Here is a 22,785-nt window from a genome sequence, read left to right as displayed (position 1 = left end):
TACAAGTAGCTCTTTGAAAGGTCTCCGTCTTAAACTCTGATCAGATGGCATCAACTTTCCCATTTTACTTCTTGTAGAAAACATTTCAGAAAATATTTTCAACTCTGACTCCATCCAGCTATGTTGGTCTGTTTTCAATAACTTGGAATTCAGGTTCTTTAAGAGAAATTTCTGTGGGTTTAACTCTGAATTTTATCAGATACCAACAATCATGTCTGTCAGGCAAATCAAAAAGGATTCTTTATTGGGAAAAAAAATGCAAGTTTAATACAGATACGATATAAATTACAAAAAATGTTTTAAAAATCACCTCTCCAGGATACCCAGATTAATTGAAGGTGGAGCCTCAGTGAAGCAAATAAAGTTTTTCTAAGATCATCTCTCATTTTAAAGCAGATCATAAAAATAATCCAGGCCTTGTCCCAGTTCCCAGATGGATATTCCAGTGCCCAATTCTTTTGCAAGCTCCAAGCGCAACTGGATGGACTAGAAGACAGATAAAGCAATCATGTCTCAGTCAGAGATATCAGACACTCCATACTGCCATCTCTTCATGCCATTACCAGACATTTAAAAACATCTACCCTTGAACCAGCTACTGAAAAACCTTGTATTTCAAATACTCTCTGGTTAGCAGGCAATCATTCAGTCAAAGACAGTTAATCGTACCAGTTAATTCAATGACCTAATAAAAGATTATCAGCTAAATTGACAAAATGCCACAGAAATAAATCAGATTTATGAACTATGCAAAGGACTATTCTAATTTAGGCTATCATTTCACAATGCACAGAAATTCTAACTCTTCCCAGAAATATCTCAGGGGTAAAATAAAACTTTATCACTGAAGACGATCAGAACAATTTGTCAAATACCATCAAGATCTCTTGCCTACTCTTGCCTTTTCCCAGGACAGAATCACAATTCACATTACAAAAATTCTATTTTAAAGAGATTCTTGGAGATAATAATTAAAAGTATCTCTATTTGATCTCCAGCCATTGATTTAGAAGAGTTACTTTAGCCATTGGTTAACAAGGGAAGCAATGCCACAATTCACATTCTGCCTTTTTTTTTAAATTCAAACAAAAATAATTATTTTTCAATTTTTTGCTCTCAGGTTTTCCTACTTTGAACTACAGCACTGCAATGTTTAATCTACTCACACTAGGGATGTGTTTAAAAATCATTTCCATGGGAAACAGAATAAAGTATCACAGCATCATTAACAGATCCACTGGGCCTGGCATTCATGACTGCTTTTAACTAGTCATGAACAAACTAATTTTGAGCAACCTGTCAGTGAGTATAATGTCAAAAGGGGAAAGAAGCACAATTTTCATGAGGTAATAACCTTCAGTGTTTCCCAGCCATCATGACCAGCAAACAAATCTCAAACTATTTCATTACAAGAATGTTGAAAAGGGAAAGAAAACCCATTTCCATGCATTCACCAATAACCACAGCTGAGTGGTGATCTGTTGGAGAGGAAATAATGAAAGAAATTTACAGGAAAGAGTTTTCTTAACCTGGTTAGTACTGACAATGGCAGGGTGAAATCCTTCCCCAAGGCTGAAGAAAACAGCATAACAGCACAAGCTATCTTTTCTCTGATACACTCACAATGAAATTTTCTAACGCTCTCAGACACACAGCACTAGCAAGAACATAGATGTGGTAGTTAATATCCCATATGTGATACTACTTCCACCCATATTGGATTAATGAAGGGAAATATCCTTTACTCATGGTGCTTAAGATAATAATCCAGGAAAACAGAGCCTTAGATCATTTCATACTAGTTTAACCATAAAAAAAAAGTCTCTGGTCTCTGTAAATACAATGTAGTTTCCCTACAGAAGCAATTCCCTTCCAGTACTAAATGCCAGCAGAGCTTTAACACGCTGGCTTTTTCAGGTTTTTTCCAGTTTAATTTGAGAAAGTCTAAAGATAACTTCCTAGGAACTAAGGCTGTAATCAACCATTTTATCCTGTATTCTGCTCTACTGCAGACTATTGTGTAGAAGTTTTCAAAACACTGAAGTATGTTCCACATACTGAAGTTCTGTTCCACAGAGCTGAAGAAAACAGGGTGATGTAGGCTGACAAAGAGAATCAGGACACTGTTACAAAGGAAAGCAAAAGTTCTCCAAGCTTCCAGCCACCATAATGAGAAGGAAAATTTCTTTTGTATCTTGTCTGAGAATCTGCTAACAACATGTCTGATAGTACATGAGCTGTGCACTTGAACAGATCCTCTACAGCACCAGTTTGTCCTGGTGTGTCTTATCTCTAGGCATGCTTTATCATCAGAGTTCCCAAAACCCCATTATGGATAAGAGAAAAAAACCAACCTTCTTGCACAAGCAGCTGAGTCTTTGAATCATAACAATTTACATAACATTTACATGAGGGCAAACTTCTTTCACAAAAGCTTAAACCAGTTCAACATGTTCTGAAATATCTCAATAATAAAAGAGGTCAAGTAAACATCTCTGTCCTCTTACAGCCCTCTGACCTGAGAAAGTGGCACCTACCTTCAGTGTTGGGTAGAAGACTGCATGTTTTCCTCCCTTATTTCTGCAAAACAAGAAAACCAAATAGTCACAGTAGCTTTGATAGATAACAGGATTTTAAACTAAGGCTAGAATTCAAAACCAGGTTTGTCCCTTCCAAACTTAAGCATTCTGAGATTCTGTGATACTGTGAAAAGGCTGACAGTGAAAACAGAGGATCCAAGAGGAGATCTCACAACAGAGGTGATTTGATACCATATCATAGTAAACACTGAGGTATTTTGTTGCAACTGGATGACAAAGCTGTCAGATTGTAACAGGCAGCTGTGCCTGCTAAATGCACATCCGAAAAAGATGAAGACATTTGGTTTTCTGATGCAAACTGTGAAATATTTTCTCCAATTCCCTGAATTACTATCTTTCAGGCTAAATTAACTGCCAGCAGTATAAAATATACAGACAGGGCAAGCTATACTGGGCACAAATACCAAGGTGGCATTTTAAACCCCTAGTAATAAGAAGGATGAGTTACAAGGGATCTCACAGCACCACTTTACCACTTAGGCCAGGAGAAAAAGTGGAGTCCATGGACAGACCAAGGAGGAATTGCTCCTAAAATCTCAACACTTAAGTGAATACCTGCCTGTGCACTGGGACAAGTCCACAGATTTCTGCAACTATTTGTAACAGACAGTCTCTGCCTGCTACATGAAATCATTAGCTGTGCTTTGCTTAAAGATTCATGATTTCATTTCTCAGCTACTGCAGACGTGCAAGATTTCCAGGAGAGAGGCCTCACCAGGGAAGCATACATATTTCAGGCCTGGCTGCCATCCCTGTCCAAGATAATTGAACCTTTGCAAAACAAAGTGGTAACTGAAAAAGAGTTCCTTAAAAAACCCTCCCCTGCAGCCAGCTGAACCTCTCAGCTGACTGCCAAGCACAGCACAAGTGAAGTTTAGAGTGATTTTCAGACAGAGTGGGCTTCATGCATCACAAATTCCTCCAGGAAGCCCCATACAAGAACCTCCAAAGTTTGGCTTCAAAGGAAAAAGAGGAAGTACTACTGACAAGCTATCCCTTTGCAACAAGTTCATTTTGCCATGTAAGAAATGTGATTCAGACATGAATCCCAGAAGCATGCCATTCAAACAGAGTCCTCAGAGTTACACTTTTGAGAGCAAGTTTTCACCTAGTGCTCATTGTGTCTCCAACAGGATTGGACATTAAAGATCAGTAAAACAGAGCTTCTAATTTATTCCTTTTTAGTTAACACAAAAACTGTAATTGTTTGGTGCAAAGTAATTTTGCAACAGGATACCGAATAATTAAAAATGAAGGCATACAGATCCCAGTCCTTTCATACAAACACATTAAAAAACCCCAAATTTAAACACTGCTCAAAACCAGATTTTTTTTCCTGATAAATAAAAGTCAGAAGAAAATTACAGACTGAGAAACACCTTGAAAATTAAACTAAAAATATAAAGGTAGGTGATTTGTAGGTTTATTTTTAATTTTTGTTTTTTGGTTGGGTTTAATATTGATAAATATTTTAGACCAGATTTTTTCGGAAATAAAGAAGTTTTGATTGTTTTTAATAAAAACTTCTAAAATGTGTTTTACTCTTCCTTTCAGTTGTGTATCTTCACATTAACAATGCATTGAGTAATATAAAAGACACAGCTTTGCAGAAGTAGTAGGACTTGATTGTATCATTTTGCATATTTTGATATTTTTGCATAAAAATTATCAGAGGATTAATAAGATACTGCTGGGTTTATTTATTTGAATCTATTTTAAATGGATTCTTCTAGATCAGGAATCCTCTTGTCATTTCACAATGAACAAGGGTGGACAAAGAACACTATTGCCCTTAATGCTCTCAGTTCTTTCAAAAACTTTATCTGGAAGTCACTTAGTTTTACTTCTATTACATTTCTCTACAGTCCATTCCATCTAGTGGAAGTTTGTCACTTAAACAATCTAACCAGTAGGATTTGTGAAACCAGGCTCCTGTACCATAGATTTTTCTCAGAATTTTTTTTGGCTGAGTTATTGGTAATCACCCGACAGCTCCCAGTACTCATTGCAGAGCCTCTGATTAACTGACACTCAATAGATTTGATGGATAATTTCTAACGATATGACCCACCAGACTTCTCTTCTAAAGCTTGTTCTAGTTTATGTAATTTCATGAATCCTTCTCTGATTTTCTCCTCTCACCCAAAACACTCTTTTATGCTGCAGTTCAGTGTTGACACACAGATCACAATCAGCAGAATTTCCATTTGCTGAATTCAGTTGCATACTACAGTCATTGGCCCATGCCCAAAAATATTTGCAGAATGGTAAGTTAATAAATGTAACTCACTTTTTGTATTCAAAGTAGTGTTCAGCAATTTGTTCATCCCAGACAATTTTTGGCTTGTGCTCCTTCAAGGTTTCAATGTACCTACAAATTAAAAACATAGATAAGGAATTAACTTTTCTAAGAAGCAGTTATGAAATTACATTGCAGAAATTTCAAAAGAGCAGTTTTACCATGTTTAGATGTTGAGCACAGTATCAAAAATATCTTCTTGTTGACAACTAATTTCCTAAACCACTTTAAAATTTCATGTTTGCGTTTTTAGGCTATTTTTTTCCTAAAGTGTTGCATATAAATATCTGAGGGGAGGGTGTCAGGAGGTGGTGCCAAGCAATAGGACAAGAGGCAATGGGCAGGAAGTGATGCACAGAAACTTCCACCTGAACATGAGGAAACACTTTACTATGTGGGTGACCAAGCACTAGAATGGATTGCCCAGAGAGGCTGTGGAGTCTCCTTCCCTGCAGATATTCAAAAGGTATCAGGGCACCATCCTGAGTAATATGGTCCCTGGAGCAGGGAACTTGGACTAGATGGCCTCCAGTGGCCCCTTCTTAATTCTGTGATTTGTGTGACTCTGTGAATTGATTAATGTTCATTGATTGACAAATCTGCAAGGACACATGAAGGCACCGTTGTAATATTTCTACAGTCTGAAACCCATATGCCAAAGCACAGGAACTGAAGTCATCCCTAGGCTGTACACAACTGTGTCCTCCACTATGAGGCTTATGTCATCAGGAAAGTTCTTCTAGGTAAGGGGCTTAGCTAATCTTCTAAAACTGAAATTGTCAAGGACAGTTCACTGCTAAGTAATTCTGCACGTGGATTTTCGCCATCACTGGCTTCTTGGTATTATTATCTTGCATGGACATTTTGAACATAGAATGACCTATCTCCCCTGACACAAAGTGAGGATAGAGTACTACTTGGACCCAAAACCCTGGGGTAGAACCCTGCTATGCTGTAAATTTATTGCTCATAGTATCCTCTCAGGGCAGAGACAGTGTCTGCATTTCTGACAGCAAAACAGAAACAAAGCTGCTGGCTGCCACACGTCAGAGGACGAGACAATGGCACGCTACTGCCAGTGATAGAGGCCACACAGGTGTCACATAAAAACGAGAAGTCTTATTCCCCTGTCTCTTCTGCATTTTTTAACCTGCATCTTTGGCCATCTCTTTTTGAAAGGTCTATCAAAGCCATCTTCCACAATTGGTCTCATTCTTGAAGTAATTTCTCTGCTTATGACAGGATTTGGATGGAAACATTTCCTTCAAATCATCTTATTTATTATTAAGAAATTTCCATCAGCCGCTATCCTGACTGCATCAGTGCTGAAATTCCATCTCACTATTATAGATCAAGAAACAAAAATTTTGTATTTGAAAAAGCTCAGTTTGAAAAAGATTTGTTCTCTCATTTGGTACTATTTGAAATGCAATTAAAATATTCAGCATTGCCAGGATCATCTTCTCTCTTTTGCTGTGGCTTGCTCATTCATATATTGGCAAAATGTTTCCTACAGCTAGCGGGTTTAGAAAAGATTTTCTTTTGTATTTATATCAAATGAACCCACGCCAGGCATGGATTTATCTACATAAGCAAACACACAGGAACATGTGAGCACATGGAAACATGAAGAGCTCTTGCACTCTCCCTAACACACACATGCCCTGGAATAATGGACCTTTTCAAATGGGGTAAGTTAGACCTTTGGAACCTGCCCATCCCTTTTTAAGACATACAAAAATTTTAAGTTGCCCCACTAGAAACATATGCAAAGAAACCTAGTTTTTTATATTTAAAATTTAAGGACAGATTTTAACAAACTGTCCCATTCCAGTAATGACAGGAGACTACACTCATATAGAATATGGTACCAAGGTGTTCCAGAGCAGAAAACAAAAATTACCAGCCAAGACATCCTGGCACACAGCTTTGTTCCTGAATGTATGACTTTAGATGGGAAATCTTAATTTCACTTACTAAAATTCCCAACACAATTAAAGAGTGCTCAAAATACTTATGAACAAGCTTTAAAAATAGAAGAGCAAGTGGAACCAATTATTATACCCTTTTTTATTAAAGGTATATTATTATTTTAAACCTGTTAAGGCATATACCACATTTAACGAGCACTCATCTTGACCACGCACAGAGAATTTATTTTCCTTTCTTCTGTCTCTAGACATTTATCCCCACAGTATGTAACAGCAAAAATGAACAAGTTCATCTTGAAATCACATCTACAGTGATGAGACTAGCTACAAGCTTGAGTTGGGGAAAAAAGAAGTATTAGCCCCCAAATTGTCATTGCTATCCATTAATCTCAGGGAGCCTACTTGAAACATATGAACTTGGTTTTTATGTTTCTCTGTTAAGGACAACAAAAATTCCAAGCACAATGTTCAAAACAATAAGCTCTCATTTACTTCAGTTGCAACTGCATGCTCAATGCCTACGAAAATCAAGCTTTATCTTTTTCAATGAGACACAAAGTTGCTGTGAAGAGTTGGGAAGAGGTGCATCAGCAAACCACATCTGTTTCCCATGGGCTTTCTATTGCCCTAACGTGGGAATAACCCGTTCCCTTCTTGTAGTCATTTCCCCTTTACTTGATTCCTTTTCTTTCAGTAGAAGAAAGAAGGTAAGAATTCCAAGAGATGCCATATTATCCTATTATCTCAGTAGTATCCTACCATGTGCATCATAAGTGGAAAGGTTCCTGTGTAAAACTGCAGCAGCTCAACCACAACTCACTTGCTTGACTCAAACTAATGCATACGAGGCACTCTTAATATATTATCTCCTAGCTGGGGCAGTACTTGACTCAACAAATATTTGACATGCACCGGTTAAAATAAATAAATAAATAAATAAATAAATAAACACAAAAGCAAAATTTGCCATCACACCGAACAAGACAAGGGATGACAATGTGTCTGGGATAGCAGAATTCTAGATAAATTTTGAGGTTCTCAAAAGGAAAAGAAAGGGGCAAGAAGCTCACCACAGCCAGCTTTCCTCTTTTTCACCCCTCATTTCACTCTGTACCTTTCAACTCATATTTATTGCTATTTTTTCATCCTCTCTTTCTAATTTATCCCTCTTTCTACTGCTTCTGTGCCAGCTCACTTCTGCTTTTATACTGCTATCCAGACTAATTCCTCATCCATCACCTCCTAACTTACTACCTTTCTTCTTTTACCAAGCTGCCTCAGCAGTTAAGAGAATGAAAAACACTGAAAACTCAGCTTCACATCCTTGCACTACATATTTCCTGGGAAGTTTGTGACCATTTGCAGAGCAAGTCATGCTGTTTCTGTGGTGCTAGCCTGAAACAAGGTCAGCACAGATGACGTTTCTGGATTATTGATGCCAGCCTCTACTGAAGCACCAGTGCAACATATAGAAATGACAGATCTGCATGGATCATCAGCAATAGTAACAAAAGGCCAATGTCACATACATGTCCACCTTGCAAATACACGTTCTGACACAGACAAGTGCCATTCTGGCTCACTTAAATTGCATGCCTTTGTCAATACCTTTCCTGGTATTCGGAGAAAAATAATTATTTGTGTGACAGATACTCCTGGTTACAAACACTCTGGGTTAAAGCAAACACTCCATTCTGCAAAGAAAAGGAGAAGCCAAAACATACATATTATGGAGTTGCTGTAAAGTCAGTCCTGCCAAAGATGTGTACCTATGAACAACCCTAATGTGGCTACACCTACACACTATTGCACTTTACTGCTTTTTCAATGAATAAATAAAGGAACCAGATGAAAGTTTCTCAGGATTTATGCCTGGTGTTCCTTTTCTTAGATGCTTTTCTTCCAAAACATGAAAAATGGCATGGCCCTGGAATATGTTAAGGTAAAACCCACAATCTTTAGTCCCCCTGAAGAAGCTATTTATCTTCATGGATAATGCTTTTTTCACTGAGAATATAAAGAAACCAGTCTCTAGTATATCTTTTGCAACAAAAATTTACATTCTAGGAAGAGATAGCTTCGTATTTAATTCTTAGACTAGGATTTATTTATGAAGTTAAACTTTTTAATCTTTGGGTGTTTTGCTTTACTAGTCCTGAATCACTCTTCAACCAAAAAACTTTAGTGAAAAGAAAACCACTACTGAGCATACATTGCATTTTAATGCTCTTTTCTAGCACTTTATATTTTCTCCCCGGTTCTCACATGAACAAAACTCTGATTAGAAGCAAAAGGTCTCTAATCAGAATGAAGGATCATTTTCTCCTGCTACAGAAAATTGAGTTTATCTTCGACTGTACCATATTTGAGAGATTCAGTCAAAGAACAAAAATACTACTCAGCTTGAAAATCTATACCACACATTTTCTTTTCAGTTTTCTTCAGTTACAATAGGCTTAGTTATTAAAATGTGAACCTACCAGGAACTGTATCTCCAGAACTATCAACAGTGCCTATGCATGGCAAGTTTTAGGCACAGCTGGACAGGGTCCATCTTCCCTCTTTATAGGGAGCTGTATCTCTTAATAGAAGTAAGAGAAGTCACAGAAAAGGCTATATTTTAGAGCTCAAGAGTTCCAATTTCTGATGCAAAACAAATAGACAGAAATAGCTCCAAAACCAGTTTTTACAGGCATACTCCTAAGAACATTCTCAGTACATATCTTCCAAAAAAGTACCAGTCCATTTCTCCACTGCTCTGTGTACATCAGGACACTCTGTGAATGGGAAGATACCCATCTTCAAAACAAGAGTTTTTAGAGGAGTTGTATATATAACCCATAAGTCAAACCCCTTTTAATTTCATGTTTAATTTTAGCTACCTTGACACTTACCATGTAAGGTTTTTCTTAAATTACTCCCTTTTAGTTGAGACAAAATGTCAAGAAACAATACAATCTGGAGACATTTTTTTAAAAAAGGTTTTAAATGTGGGAATTTTTTGGCCTTCTCTGCTTCTTAGAAGATAATTTCTAAAAAACAAATGCAAAAATTCTGAATATCCTATAAGCTATTGAATGATTTAGTCATGAAACTAACAGTTTTGATAAAAGGTGTCTTCTATGATAATAAATAGAAACACAAAAAGAAAAAATTTGAAAAAGAAAAAAGATTTTATACAGACTTTGAGTTCTCAATCACTCAGTCCCTAAAACTGCAGCTTGCAAAAGGCAGAGATGCCCTACAATTTAACCATCTTTATATATTAGCCTTTAAAATACTTTTGAAAGCATTCATAAATTTATGAAAAACCTAGCAGAGTCATTAACAGCATAATGTTATTTATGTGTGTGTGTATGTGTATATATACAGCATTACACAGTGCAGTAAAAAAGGTCAACAACAGACTGAACAATTAAGCTTTCACCACACTCGTTCCATCAGGATCACTTAAGAACCTTTTTACTCATCTCCTCTCTCCACTCAATAACACCATATTTCCAATTTTTATGCTTCCAACTTTAAAATGTGGTCATGTTGCATAGCACTGTATCCCTTGCTTGCACATTAAAGAATTCAGATTTTATTAAAACATATCCCACAAGTTCTTTCAAAAGCAAATAGATTATCCAGGAAAAAGACAGTTACTATGTATGTTCTAGAGAATCAAAAGTATGAACTAACATTGAAATAATTTTTACTCTGAAGATTATGCATCTGAGTGGAGAGCACACTATAAGCCTGTCTAGAGGGTATATTATTCAAAAATAATTGTTAAGTCTTTAGATTATTTAATGTAAAAGAACTAATAAAGGCAGTTTGAACAGAGAGATCAATCAGTTAGCTGTTAAAATATCCAAATAGCAGCCTAGAAATGAAAAATCTATAAGCAAGCATCATCTTTCTCTAGTAATCTCTCTGTTGCTGCCTGAACCCTGCTCTGTCAGTTTTAAAAGTAATAAAGAATATTTTTACTATTTTAATAGTAACAGGTTTGCAACATAGTAGTTTTCCTGGGTGTATTGCTTTCAGTAATTTTTATAAAATCGTTCTCACTGATTTCTTCACAATACTTCATTACTGACTTGATAGATGACACTTTTCAGCACTTCCACACCAACCTCACACAAACCCACTGACCCTGTACTTCTGCCATGATGCACCAACCCAATGGAAACAAGCAGAAGCTCAGTGGCATTTCTATCATTACTCTGGGCTCTTCAAAAGAGCATCTTGTTCAGCATTTCCAAAGTAATTTGGAAACAAGAATACTTTGCTGGACACAACTGCAGAGAGACAGAAAACGGTTCCTAATTTACAGATTTCAGCAGACACAGTAGACAATGTCAAGCTTTTCAGAAGCATCCCTGTCTCAAGAAAAAATGAGCATCAAAACCTTCTTGTGCATTACTGTGGCTACAGAAGAAAACATAAAAAAATACATATTTCTATGTATAGAGCTTTACATGTTAGTGGTGTCCTTATTGTCAGCTTCACAGAGGTTTTACAGGCAGACTCATCTGAGAATTTACACAGTGGTACACTGGCAAATTATCCCCAGGAATGTCAAGTACAGCTGAAAGCAATACAGTGCATGCTGCAATTCTCAATATAACCAAAATGGTGGTTCTTTGCCAAAAAAAGACCCCCACAAAGTTACAGTTAGATGTAGGGAGATAGAATATAAGAAAATAAAGATAGTGTAGAAAGTAATCTTACCCCTAAGGAGTTGCAGCTGGGCCAATTATCAAAGATTAGGAACAGGCCTGACTTTAACAGGCCACAGCTGTAACCAGTGAGAAGAAGAGTGCTGTAAAAGAGTGGGGTGGCTGGTTGAGAGGGGAACTGGAGTCAGTGGCTGCTTTGTGAAGAAGAAAGAGTCAGTGCTCTGAGGAGCTGCCCACAAGAAACACCAAGAAGGTGTGAAACTTCTGTGATAAGGAGACAACAGTATGGAACCCCTGCAATAAGATGACAACAGTTACATATTGATCTATTAATAGAATTAATCACACACAAGGCAGAAAGGAGTGAGCATTTATCTATATATTTAAGATTTTTACTCAAACTGATGGATTTGGGAGGAACATATGAAAATCTCCTTAAAGAAAACAAGACCTTGATTTTTAAGTCAAAAACTATTTCTGAGGACATAATTAGATTAAGGGAGAAGGTCTGCTTATCTGTTTGTGTGCCTCCAGTAACACATTGCTGTTCAGCAGCATGAGTGTTTCTAAAGGAAAATTGAAAATATGTATTGTTGAGAAGCCAATGTGATTCTTTCCTCAGCTGGGGTCAAACCACTGCACTGACATTACAGAAGCTTAATGCCCATCCTTCATAGAAGAAACACAGGTCCTAATAGATTCCTATAAGGCAATGTATCATCAAGAAACAGTGAAAGTATTAGTGCTTCCTAGACCATACATAAAAACTTACATTCTGCTCCAGCTCACCCAATAATCTGCCTTAGTTTCTGTCTTAGAATCTCAGACAAGACAGAGTGTTTCTGCTTAAAAATACTTCTCAACATGATGAAAACTAATGTTTGTTTATCCCTACAGGCTTGTTTCAAGAACCAGCAGCTTCACCCTAAAAATAAAATCTCTGAAGACAAAACTGCTAGTTTAAGGGCCCATTTCCTGAAATGTTTAAGTAACACTCAATTGAGGTTGAAGCATTTTCAGATCCATCACTCCAAATAAAATACTGTGCTCTATTCTTCTAAGAACTGACATGATAAGCACTGCATCAGAAAAAGTGGGGCTGTTTATCTTTGGATGTGAGGCTGAACAAAGTTCAGATCCACCAATATATCTGCTGTTCAGCTTCAGCTGTAAATAACAAAAACTAAAAAATTATGTTACTTCTGTTGCATGTCAGATTGGGTTTGTTGGGATTTCTTTTACTCACATCACAAAAACTTTACAGACTTTCTTCTTGCTCAAAATACACAAATCAGCTCTATTTACATAGTGCTACACAGATTAGCAATGAAAACTGTGATACTGGATTTGGAGCCTGGTCAGATTCAGTTAATCTTAATTCAGTGTATAGGAGATGAAGTTTGATCCACTCCAGTATAAAAATAAATTTTGAGTGCAAACTCATCTGCTTTGATATTCTTAATTCTTCTATACCTCCTTCATTTAAAAAGGTACGTATTAAAAAATCACATTTCTTTTCCATCCACTTGTAAAAGGTCAGATGATCTTAATGCAATTAAATACCACTCTTAGCTCTCCCAGTTGCTTCTTCTATCTCTCTTCAACCACTCCTGAATTTAAATCATCCCAACACAACACAAGGTCAATAGCAATGTCATCCAGCAGGTTTAGGAAACACAAAAGCCAGCAGGAACATCTTTTCCTCACCCTGTGTCAGGAAGGGAGCAGTGCAGTTCTTCCTCCAAGCCTCCACCTCAGCCAGGCAGGTGCTCATGCCCTGTTTCCAGAGGGTTGCTGAGATGCCCTGATTGAGCCCCATGCAGGAGCAAGGACTGCTTGGTAGCAAAGGAGAAATGAAGGGAACATGCATTGGGGAACATGCCTTGGGTGCAAGCAGCAGAAGGCACCAAGGGTGGGACAAGGACATGAGTGAAGAGGAAGATCTGCTCCCAGATGATCTAAGTCAGGCAGAGGACAAAATTTGCAGGCTGTAGGAAGGACTGTGGGGATGTAAAACTGACCCAGGTCAGCAAGTGCCTTAGGAATGAAATGCTGCCTCTGTTGTCTCTCCCAAAACACGAGGTCACACAGAAGCAGAGCTGTCTGCAAGGAACCAGAACTTCAGACAATGAAATAAACTAACTACAGTAGGAGACTGTACCCTGAAAAAGCTAACCACTGTTTGGATTCCCTTTGCTTCTTAGAACAAGACACAGAAAAGTATCTGCACTTCAAGTAGCCTCAGAAGAATGTTCAGGTTCCTTAGCTGACAATCACATCAGGCCTACAATTTCCACTACTATCATGAATGAGTGCTTTGTCTGCTTAAAGCAACACCATCAAAGGTATTGGCAAAAGGAGGAGCTAAACACCAAACACCTTCTATAAAATAAAAGAAACACAGCTCAGCAATAGTTTTTTGGCATGTAGTAGTTATAGAAGCACAGTAATAAATTTATCAAGCTCAGTACAGCAGATAGTTTCATATGAAAGAAATCATAAATTCCATCCTTGGCAGGGAGGATTGTAACTAGAGAAGTTAAGTATCCTAATGGAAAATCTATGGCAGAGCAGTAAATTTTCCAAACCTCCAGTGTCCCATAAAGATATGAACTATATACTCTTTTCCATCTTTTGGGACCAGATGAAGTGAAGAACAAAGAACACTGTTGCTGACTTTTGAGTTACTTTTTCATACTTGGCAGAGGGCTCTTTCTCCTCTCAATTGACCGTGTAGATCAACAGAACTAATGTAAGACTTTCAGACTTTGTTTTTTGAAAAGACAGAATGATGACAAATTCATGCAAATGAGTATTAATCTCTCATAAAAAATGCAAATCTCAGAAGGTTAATACATTTTTAACATGCCTCAAAATAATCTAGATATCATATAATTCCTCAATTTTTGGCATGACTTGAATTGAAGACAGGCTATGAAGTCATAAACTAGCTTTTAACCAATGAGAGTGGAAGTTTATGCCCTTTTAAATAACTATCTTTATCAAGGCAGTTAAGTAAATATTTGAGAACACGAATTTTAAATCTCTTGATATTTAGTTAAACTAATGCATATTCATGTGACAGTGCTCAGTTTTAAAGAAAAGCTTGGGCACTTTTCATCATGAGAAAATGGCAGAACATCTTCCTTATCTTTGCCGTAACTCCAAAAACTATTTGTATATTCTTATCTATTTAGTTTCTGCTGAAGACACATATCTTCCTTTTGATAAAATCTGCTAAGATTAAGACTAAATTAAAAAGCAAAAAGAAATATGCACAAACTTATTTAAAATTATTTCCAAAAGAGCTGTTACTTAAATCAAACAGTAACACTTGGATTGCAAATCAAAGGACAAAATGATGGCCGCCACATTTTCGCCCCCTTTAAATTTCAAAATGCAATACTATTTACCTCTAACAAGTGTAAATAATTTTTTAAAATATTTAATTAAACAGCACTTACAGCATTAACCTCTCAAAAGATCTCTGGTTGGCTCAAGAAATTGCTGGTTTAAAGAAAGAATGAAAAGGACATTATACTCAGCATATGTGGGATCTGTGTACATCTAAATTTTGTAAACATCTGGGGAAGTTAGAAAATAAATTCTTTTGCTGTGCTTGTATGACAGAAGTTTTCTTTTTGCAATCATGTGAACAAATTCAGAGAGTAAGTGTTGACAAATTATCCTAGTACACTGCTAAAGTTAAAACAGTTAGGCATTTCTGTCTCCAAAGTTGTTCCATATGCAAACATATTAAATTGTAATAACACTTTCAAAGCATTATCACTTTGCACTACCTACACAAGTCATCCAACACATGGAGCAATCACCAGTACAGCTGTGCAATCAATAAAAGAAGAATGTCCTTTAAACATTTACTAACTGTTAAGTTAAGCAAGTTAAATTTTAAGACTATGGTATGCATGTAAGAAAGGCAAATCCAGAGAGTCGAAAGCAAGATTAAAGAGTGAAAAATACTCCAAAGGATCAATTTCTAAAAGCATAATGGCTGAGAGATGGATACAATGTGGAATGAAGAAACGTCTTTTTTTCTTTTTTTTTTTAAAGCACAATTCAGAAACAACTGTTGGGGAAAGAAGCTTTCCTTTTCCTTTTTTCTTCTGATTTCATCAGTGAACATTGCTTCTTTCAGAGGCCCAGAAAAAGCATTTGATTGCTTTAATTAAAAATAAAATTGTTACTGGTGAATTATGTCTGACAAGATTTTGAAAGGTTCATACCCACAAACAAGTCAACTTTTCTACCTTAAGGCAGGCCTGAGGGGAGAAGTAAAGCTCTACTTTTCATTGCAAAGAGCTATTTCAAAACCATATGGCAGATGTGCCACCTGGGAATAACTCCCTGTGCCCTACATACCTGATTAACACGAGCTCTTGCTACAGTGGTATGCACAGAGAAGAGGAATTAATGACCTTGTTAGGTGAAGACACATAAAAAGAGGATGAGAGCAAGGCTTGGAGATGAAGAGAAACAGATGGGACTGTCAGCTGTAGAGCTGTGAAGCCCTACAATGCACGAGCACGGATAACATGGGGAATATTGCTTGGATTAGACAAAACAGTTCCAACTGCAGTCACAGGAAGACTTACTGACCTACATTTGGGATTGGTAAGGCTTTTGCTGTGTGATATTTTAGTTGTACTTGCTTTTACATGAAGTGGATGGCTGTAATCTGCTCCTCTCTCACTCTGCATTGCAGCTACTCCTGCAAGTGCCAGTACTGCTTTATACACTTTGTAGTCTACACACAGCTACTGCACCACTTCAGAAGCTCTTTAATTTCAATCCCCCACCCCCTCAGGATGGTACAGTTTTCTCTTTAAGAACCATTACTGCCAGGAAATGGATTCTGTACTCAGCATCAAAAACGCTTGGTGATCAATTCCAGAAGTCCTGAAGATAAATAAAAATATCTCCTCACACTATGAAAAAAGTGCAGGTTCTTGTTAGAATTAGAATTAGAGCCTTAACAATAGGCTCTAATTCCATAACTGAGATTGTTTGAACTTGTTTGGCTGACTGATTTAGGCACTTGCTGATTTAAAATCCCAAATATTACGTTGTTAGAAATATTTTCTCTCCCACAAAGCTCTATATTTGTGGATTATGATGGCTGCTGTCTTTGATCAAATGCTCAGAAAGTTTTCAAGCAGAAGAGCAAACTTGGAGGAAAAGAACCTGCTGCAACACGACTGACAGCCAGAACACAGAGAAATGCCCTGAGAAATCCAAAATGCATTTTATTGGGCCATTTGTCTATGTGGACAAGGCTATCACATACATCACACGTTACAGACTTCCTAAGAGGACGAGAACAAAAGAAAAAAAATCATTGAGGACAAGAGGTAATTTTTATCCATTAATATTTCCAAGCAAGGAACAGCAATTCAAGTATGCTAGATACTTTTTTTGGATCCTGGGGAATGAAGAGATAGCTTACTAGATCTATTAATTTACATTCACAAAACATATTCCAATTACAAGTAGTTTCTGACCCTTTCTGGCCCCACAGCCATTGCAAGAACCTCTTTAATTACTTGCCTTTTTTGCAATAAAATACAATTAAGCAGCACTAATTATTTGACACAAGATATTTTAAGTATGGAAGAGGCTAACCAGTTGCTATACCAACATAATTGAATGAACTTGACTGGCAGGTACTACATATTCTTCTCCTATGGCAGAAGAGTTTTTTTCTGCACATTCACTTTCAAATGTATCATCTTTGCTCTAATTTATACCTACAATAAAATAAGAAGATATTGAATAGAAGAGTGCTGAAAGAATTCACAAAACCATCATTGTTACAGCATTTCACACCATGTGATAACGCATAAATATTAAGCAATTATGACAGAGGTGGGAAGACCATGGATTAAAATAAAAAACCTATGTAGAAACAAGGTCTTCTTCTGAGGACAGAAGTCTGGGATAACATTATAAATTAGACAGAAACAATACCAATCCAAAACCAGTCAATAATGATAGGGATTTTTTATGATAAAACAGTGCCCTACATGGGCAACTAAAGATGCCATGATGTATAATTATTTATTAAAAAATACTGCAACATCATTTAAAAAATTGATTAAAAAAAATCAAGTCAGATATCCAAAAATTGTAACAAGCCTCTAGATTTCTTTATGTGATTCCAGATAATCTTCATTGTATTCCCCAAAGACCACAGAGGGAAGGGGAGGCTGAGAAATTATCAAGTTGGCCTAACTATATTACACGACAGGATTGGGCAACTTCAGGAGCACTTTTCTCAATGTTCAGAACTCAGGATAGATTAAGGAAAGATGAACTGTACATAAGATTTAAGGACAAACATAGAAACATTAGGATTGAAAAATATTAAAATAGCAATAAGCCTGGTTACTAAAATATCAGTACTAAAAAAGTCAATATACTTACCCACACATATTAAAAATGGAATAGAAAACAACATCACTCAGTATATTAGATGTGAACAAAAACTACTCAATTTACATCATGGATTATGTTTGTAGAGACAGAAGAATAAAATATATTTTCCAATACCCTAGTCATAAGAAACATTAATATGTAGATTGTGTGCTGAAACTTGCTGAAGTTCATGATGATTTTACAAGGCTGGAGTAGATGCTGGGAGCAAGTTTTGCTCCCATCAGTTTAGTAAATCTAAGTGATTTAGTAATGAGGCAGCAGGCCCTAGGGATTAACTCATAGACCAGTTATGAGTTAAATGTTCTGCTGCTGGTTTGCTAATTCCTACCTCTCTTTTATGCTAACAGGCAAGTAATTTATCAACACAGAATATCCCCAACATAAAACAAGGCTGTACTTGCTTTTACTAGACACATTTTTTGCAATAATAATTGAAACTTCATACTGGATATCATGCCCACATTAATTACTTCCAACATTATTTTAAAGCCTCACATAAAGAGACTCAGGTCTAATTTGGATGTACTGTTCATAAAGAAATTCTGAAATTTTAGTTAACATAGGAAAGGGCCATGGAGGATTCAGCAACAATCCTTGCTTGGTGGGAGCCTGATTTCACCATGTTCCTCTGTAATAATTTAAAACTTCTTGCATTACGTAAATGACAAGCTAGCAACTTCTAGAAAACACACTCAGCTAAGCAATGAGGCTGGGGAAGGATCTGGAGCACAGGTCTGATGAGAAGCAGTGTTTAGCCCACAAAAAAACGAGGCTTAGGGAGAACCTTATGGTGGTTTATGAGTTAAATTTCTGAAACAGAATGCCAGTACAGAAGGTTGAGCAGAAATAGAAATTAGACATAACAATTCATCTGCTTGCTCTCTGCTACTTCCTTTTTCCTTTTCAAAAGCATTAGGAATCACAGAATGGATAAAGTTGGAAGAAACCACTGGAGGTCATCTCATCCAACCTCTCTTCTCAAACTCTACAGCACATTACTCAGGGTTGTGTCCAGGCAGCTTTTGAATAGGTTAAATACCTCAGGAAAAAAGAGCAATGATTAATACCTAAGGTAATCTTTATGGTAAAATACTTGATGGGTGTAAAGCTTTTCAGTTTTCCTTTGGCCACAATTAGCTAACTAGAGAATTAAAATTAGCATTCAAGAACAAGCTACCAGTTGCTGATCAAGCCTTTCACAGCTGGAGTTGAACAGTAAAGGGATCTGGTTTAGTGCACTTGCAGAGCAGAGGGAAAGAAATTGGATCCTCAGCCCCAGATGATGCAAAACACAATGAGACAGCAAGACCTTCTTACAGTACCTCAGAGTGGCCCCTCAGATATTCAATATGCACTGAATGTGAAAATCAGCTTTAGTTCACTAACAGAAAATTAAATACATCAAAGAAAATGCTGCTGAGTGATGTTCTTGTATTGGCTGTCCCAGTGAGGCATGTCAGCAAAGAGAATTAAGTAATCTGTGGAATGTTCCCCTGCTGAACCAGCAGAAGAGGACCTTGTAAAGGGAAGTATGTGGTCTGTTAAGACTGACGTGTCAGACAGGACAGTTGTTGAATTTAAATGTAATTTCAGAAGAAATAAGAAATTTCTTGGGAGGGCACACTGTAGTCCAATGGTTACACTGTGTGAAACACTCATTCTGTGACAGCATTAGTTGCTGCATTTGAAGTATCTGTAAATCAAAATACTGGACAGTTTCCTTGCTACAATGAGAGTACAGTGACTGAAAGGAATATTACTACTGTTTTCAATAATAAAACAAAACAAAACAGGTTTTTCTAATTTTTGTCATAAAATTAGATGTACAGGAGTAAGTGGACCACCACATCTATAACTGTAAAAATCTCAAAGCCCAGAGAGAGCAGTTTAATGCAGGAGAGAATAGCACTGGAAGAACCCTGGTAATTGAAGGAGTGTATAGTTCACAACTTTGAATCAGAGAAGAATATAACCATGTTAAAAACAGTAAGTGATAAAGTTAAAGTTGTTTTACACCTGTAAATTCAGCAAAATGTCTTGCTGAGTTATTTCAGGCAAATCATCATGGTAAGTCTCAAATGGGCAGTGGTTGGAATGTACACATGATCAAGGTAATTCATGTTAGGAAAAACAGAGCAGTTTGAGGCTGCTGCAATGACAGCTCAGCAAGCTGAAAGAACTGCATCCTATGGTTTGCAATTGACTGTTTCAAAACCATGTGCACAGTATTCAAAGAACTGACAAAATACCAAATTTTCCAAATAGCAGTGTTTAGGAAACAGTGTCTGAAAGATGTACTTGAGGATTTCTCACACAGAAAACCTGAACCATTTTTACAGAATGGGACTCTGTAAAAATCTTCTCCTAGTGTCCTGTTTATCAAGAAATGCAATAGTAAAGCATATAAATTGCACAAAACAAAGTTAGAAAACCTAGAGCTGTGCTCATACAAGAGACATGAATGAAAGTCAAAAGCAGTACACAGCTGCTCTTGTTTGCCATTTGGATATAACAAACCAGACCTGACAAATTATGATTTATTACTAGTGTTTCTTAAGTCTAAATTTCTATTCCTTCATCTCAATTTCAAAGATAAATGTTCTTTTATAAAAATCCTGACTATAAAGGTAAATTCACAAGGCCATGAAACACAGATTGAATGCTTCCATCTCAAATTTGCACATAGCACAGTAACACAAAATCTGCATGCTAGGTCTGACCCTCTAACCCACTGAGCACTGCCTTGCAGGTGGTCAAGTACAGAGCCTCAAACATTTTCACACATTTTCTTTCTATTAAGGTCCTTTGCTACAGAAGACTTCAGAAAGAACTAAGTGCTCAAATGCTTTGGGCAACCTGGGTTGCAGACTACAGAGATCATATCTAAACTGATGGGAAAAAGAGAAGGCTCAGGCCTTAGGAGTTCCAAATCTATCATATTTTCTTTCAAGAGCTGGTAAGGGACAGAGTGGTCATCTGTCATGTCACTTAAATATATCAACAAACTTTAGAAAGCATTGAAATGAATAATTAAGAAGATCATAAATTTTGCACTACCCACAAAATGAATGTACTTCATGTTTTTCAAATATAAAAAAAATGCATATTTCATTATAAAACAACATGGATTGTTGGTGGCAGTAAGAGCTGGATTTATGCATTATTCACTCCTGAAAATACTCATTAATTCAAAGACTGTCTGATGGTGTTCATGCCCTTCTGCAACACTAAGCCCAAAGGGGAGCGAAGGCATTTCAAACCCAAAACTTGTGTGTCACGTGGTTTTGCTGGCAGTGCCACTCTGGGAAATACTGGCACAGCATCCAGTCACTGCCAGTTACCCACTGACCTGCAGCCTACAGAAGGATCAACTGAAAGAATATGGCAAAGCCATGACTGCAGGCAGTGCTTCTCCAAGCTTACCAGAAAGCATTTGGCACGACCTGAGCATTCCCAGGTTCAGCCCCAGGCAGGGTCACTTCCAGAGAAGTGCAGGGGCGTGGTAATCACATATCCTCTGAATAGAGAGAGACATAGCTGTCCCAGGAAAATCCTGGGAAGCTGTGAGAAGCTGTGGGAAACTTAGAGAAAAGAATTAAAACAATTATTATCTCTCTTTCTGTAACTGTTTATAGATAATAGTTCTTCAGAGTGTGCTATTCATAGTTCACCAATAGTGTGAGAAGTTTTTACTTTGAGACCAATCAAGTCTCACCTTAGTGAGTCACATTATAAAAAGACCCTCTACTTTCATTAAACTAACCTTCTAAATCACCCTTTGAAGACTGGAATCTTTCATTCCATCCCTGACTCAAAGCATCACATGGGTGCATCAGCCCATGAGTGTTTGTAATCCACTTTCTGCCAGCGGGTAAGTGGGAGCAGAGCATGGCTGCAGATCAAAGTGTGAGCAAGTGAAATGACAGCATTGGAAGACAACAACTGCTCTGGTGTAAGGGACTAATCTGTGTGACCAAAGGATGCAGGCATGTAACTCCTACCAAGGGCAGTGCAAAGGCAGACTGGAAGTAAATTGGGCATACAAATGCGTCCCTTAAAGAGAAAACAGCTGTTACATGATTTTCTTTTTCTCCATAATTTTCTATTTCTGATGTTTCAGAAGCCTGGCTTTCTCTGACTTCAAACCCTCTCAAAAGGGAAAGAAAATACTAATAGGAATCCATAGTTCTGCACTGAATAAGGCTTTCTCATCAAATTACTAGACATATGGACTGTTTATCTGGCAACAGTAAGTGGTTGTTTTCACAACAGAAAGAAAGCACAGCATTTCACAAATATCCATGTTGTGACCTCTGCAATTCACTCCATATACAGAAAAATCTGTAAAAATTAGCAAGGCTGCAAAATTTGTTGATGATATGAAAATACTCAGAGCCAATTAAAAACCAGACTTGACCAAAATGCGTCACAGAAGCTCAGAGAAACAAATTATGTCACAATAAAATGGCAACTAAAGTTGGATGCCAATAAACACAAAATAGTAAGTATGAGAAAAATATATGGGTTCTGAATGAGTTTCCATCACCCAGAAAAATAATCTTCGTGTTTATATAAGTTGTTCTCTCTCAGCATCAGTCTAGCACTCAAAAATTGCCAAGAAGTCAAACAAAATATTAGAAATTAATAAGAAAGGACCACAGAAACAGGACCTACAAGTGCTAAACTGTTTAACTAACTACATAAAGTATTCTGGAAGCAGTGCGGGTGTTTGGAAGCTCATGATATCAACATTTCAACTAATCATACAGCAACATTCACCAAGGGTCACGTTTAACCAGCCTTGCCAATTTCCAGCCAACACCACTGTCTGCTAC

General features: G+C 37.1%; 1 protein-coding gene across 3 annotated transcripts in view; it reads right to left on the bottom strand.

The window, feature by feature from the left end:
* Window positions 1–214: 214 nt before the first annotated feature.
* Window positions 215–22,785, bottom strand: part of CHID1 (chitinase domain containing 1) — a 96,691-nt gene continuing 74,120 nt past the window's right edge. For all 3 annotated transcript variants that reach the window (XM_054635160.2, XM_054635158.2, XM_054635159.2), the window contains exons 11-13: window positions 4,891–4,971; window positions 2,538–2,580; window positions 215–486 (exon numbers count right to left, since the gene is read on the bottom strand). In XM_054635160.2, coding sequence (XP_054491135.1) covers window positions 388–486; window positions 2,538–2,580; window positions 4,891–4,971 — 223 coding nt within the window. In that variant the 3' untranslated portion in view covers window positions 215–387. The remainder of the gene's footprint in view (window positions 487–2,537; window positions 2,581–4,890; window positions 4,972–22,785) is intronic.

Source organism: Agelaius phoeniceus, chromosome 6 (assembly GCF_051311805.1).
Source record: "Agelaius phoeniceus isolate bAgePho1 chromosome 6, bAgePho1.hap1, whole genome shotgun sequence".
NCBI lineage: Eukaryota > Metazoa > Chordata > Aves > Passeriformes > Icteridae > Agelaius > Agelaius phoeniceus.
The sequence above is the reverse complement of the archived record's forward strand: the minus strand, read 5'-3'. Positions and strand labels throughout refer to the sequence as shown.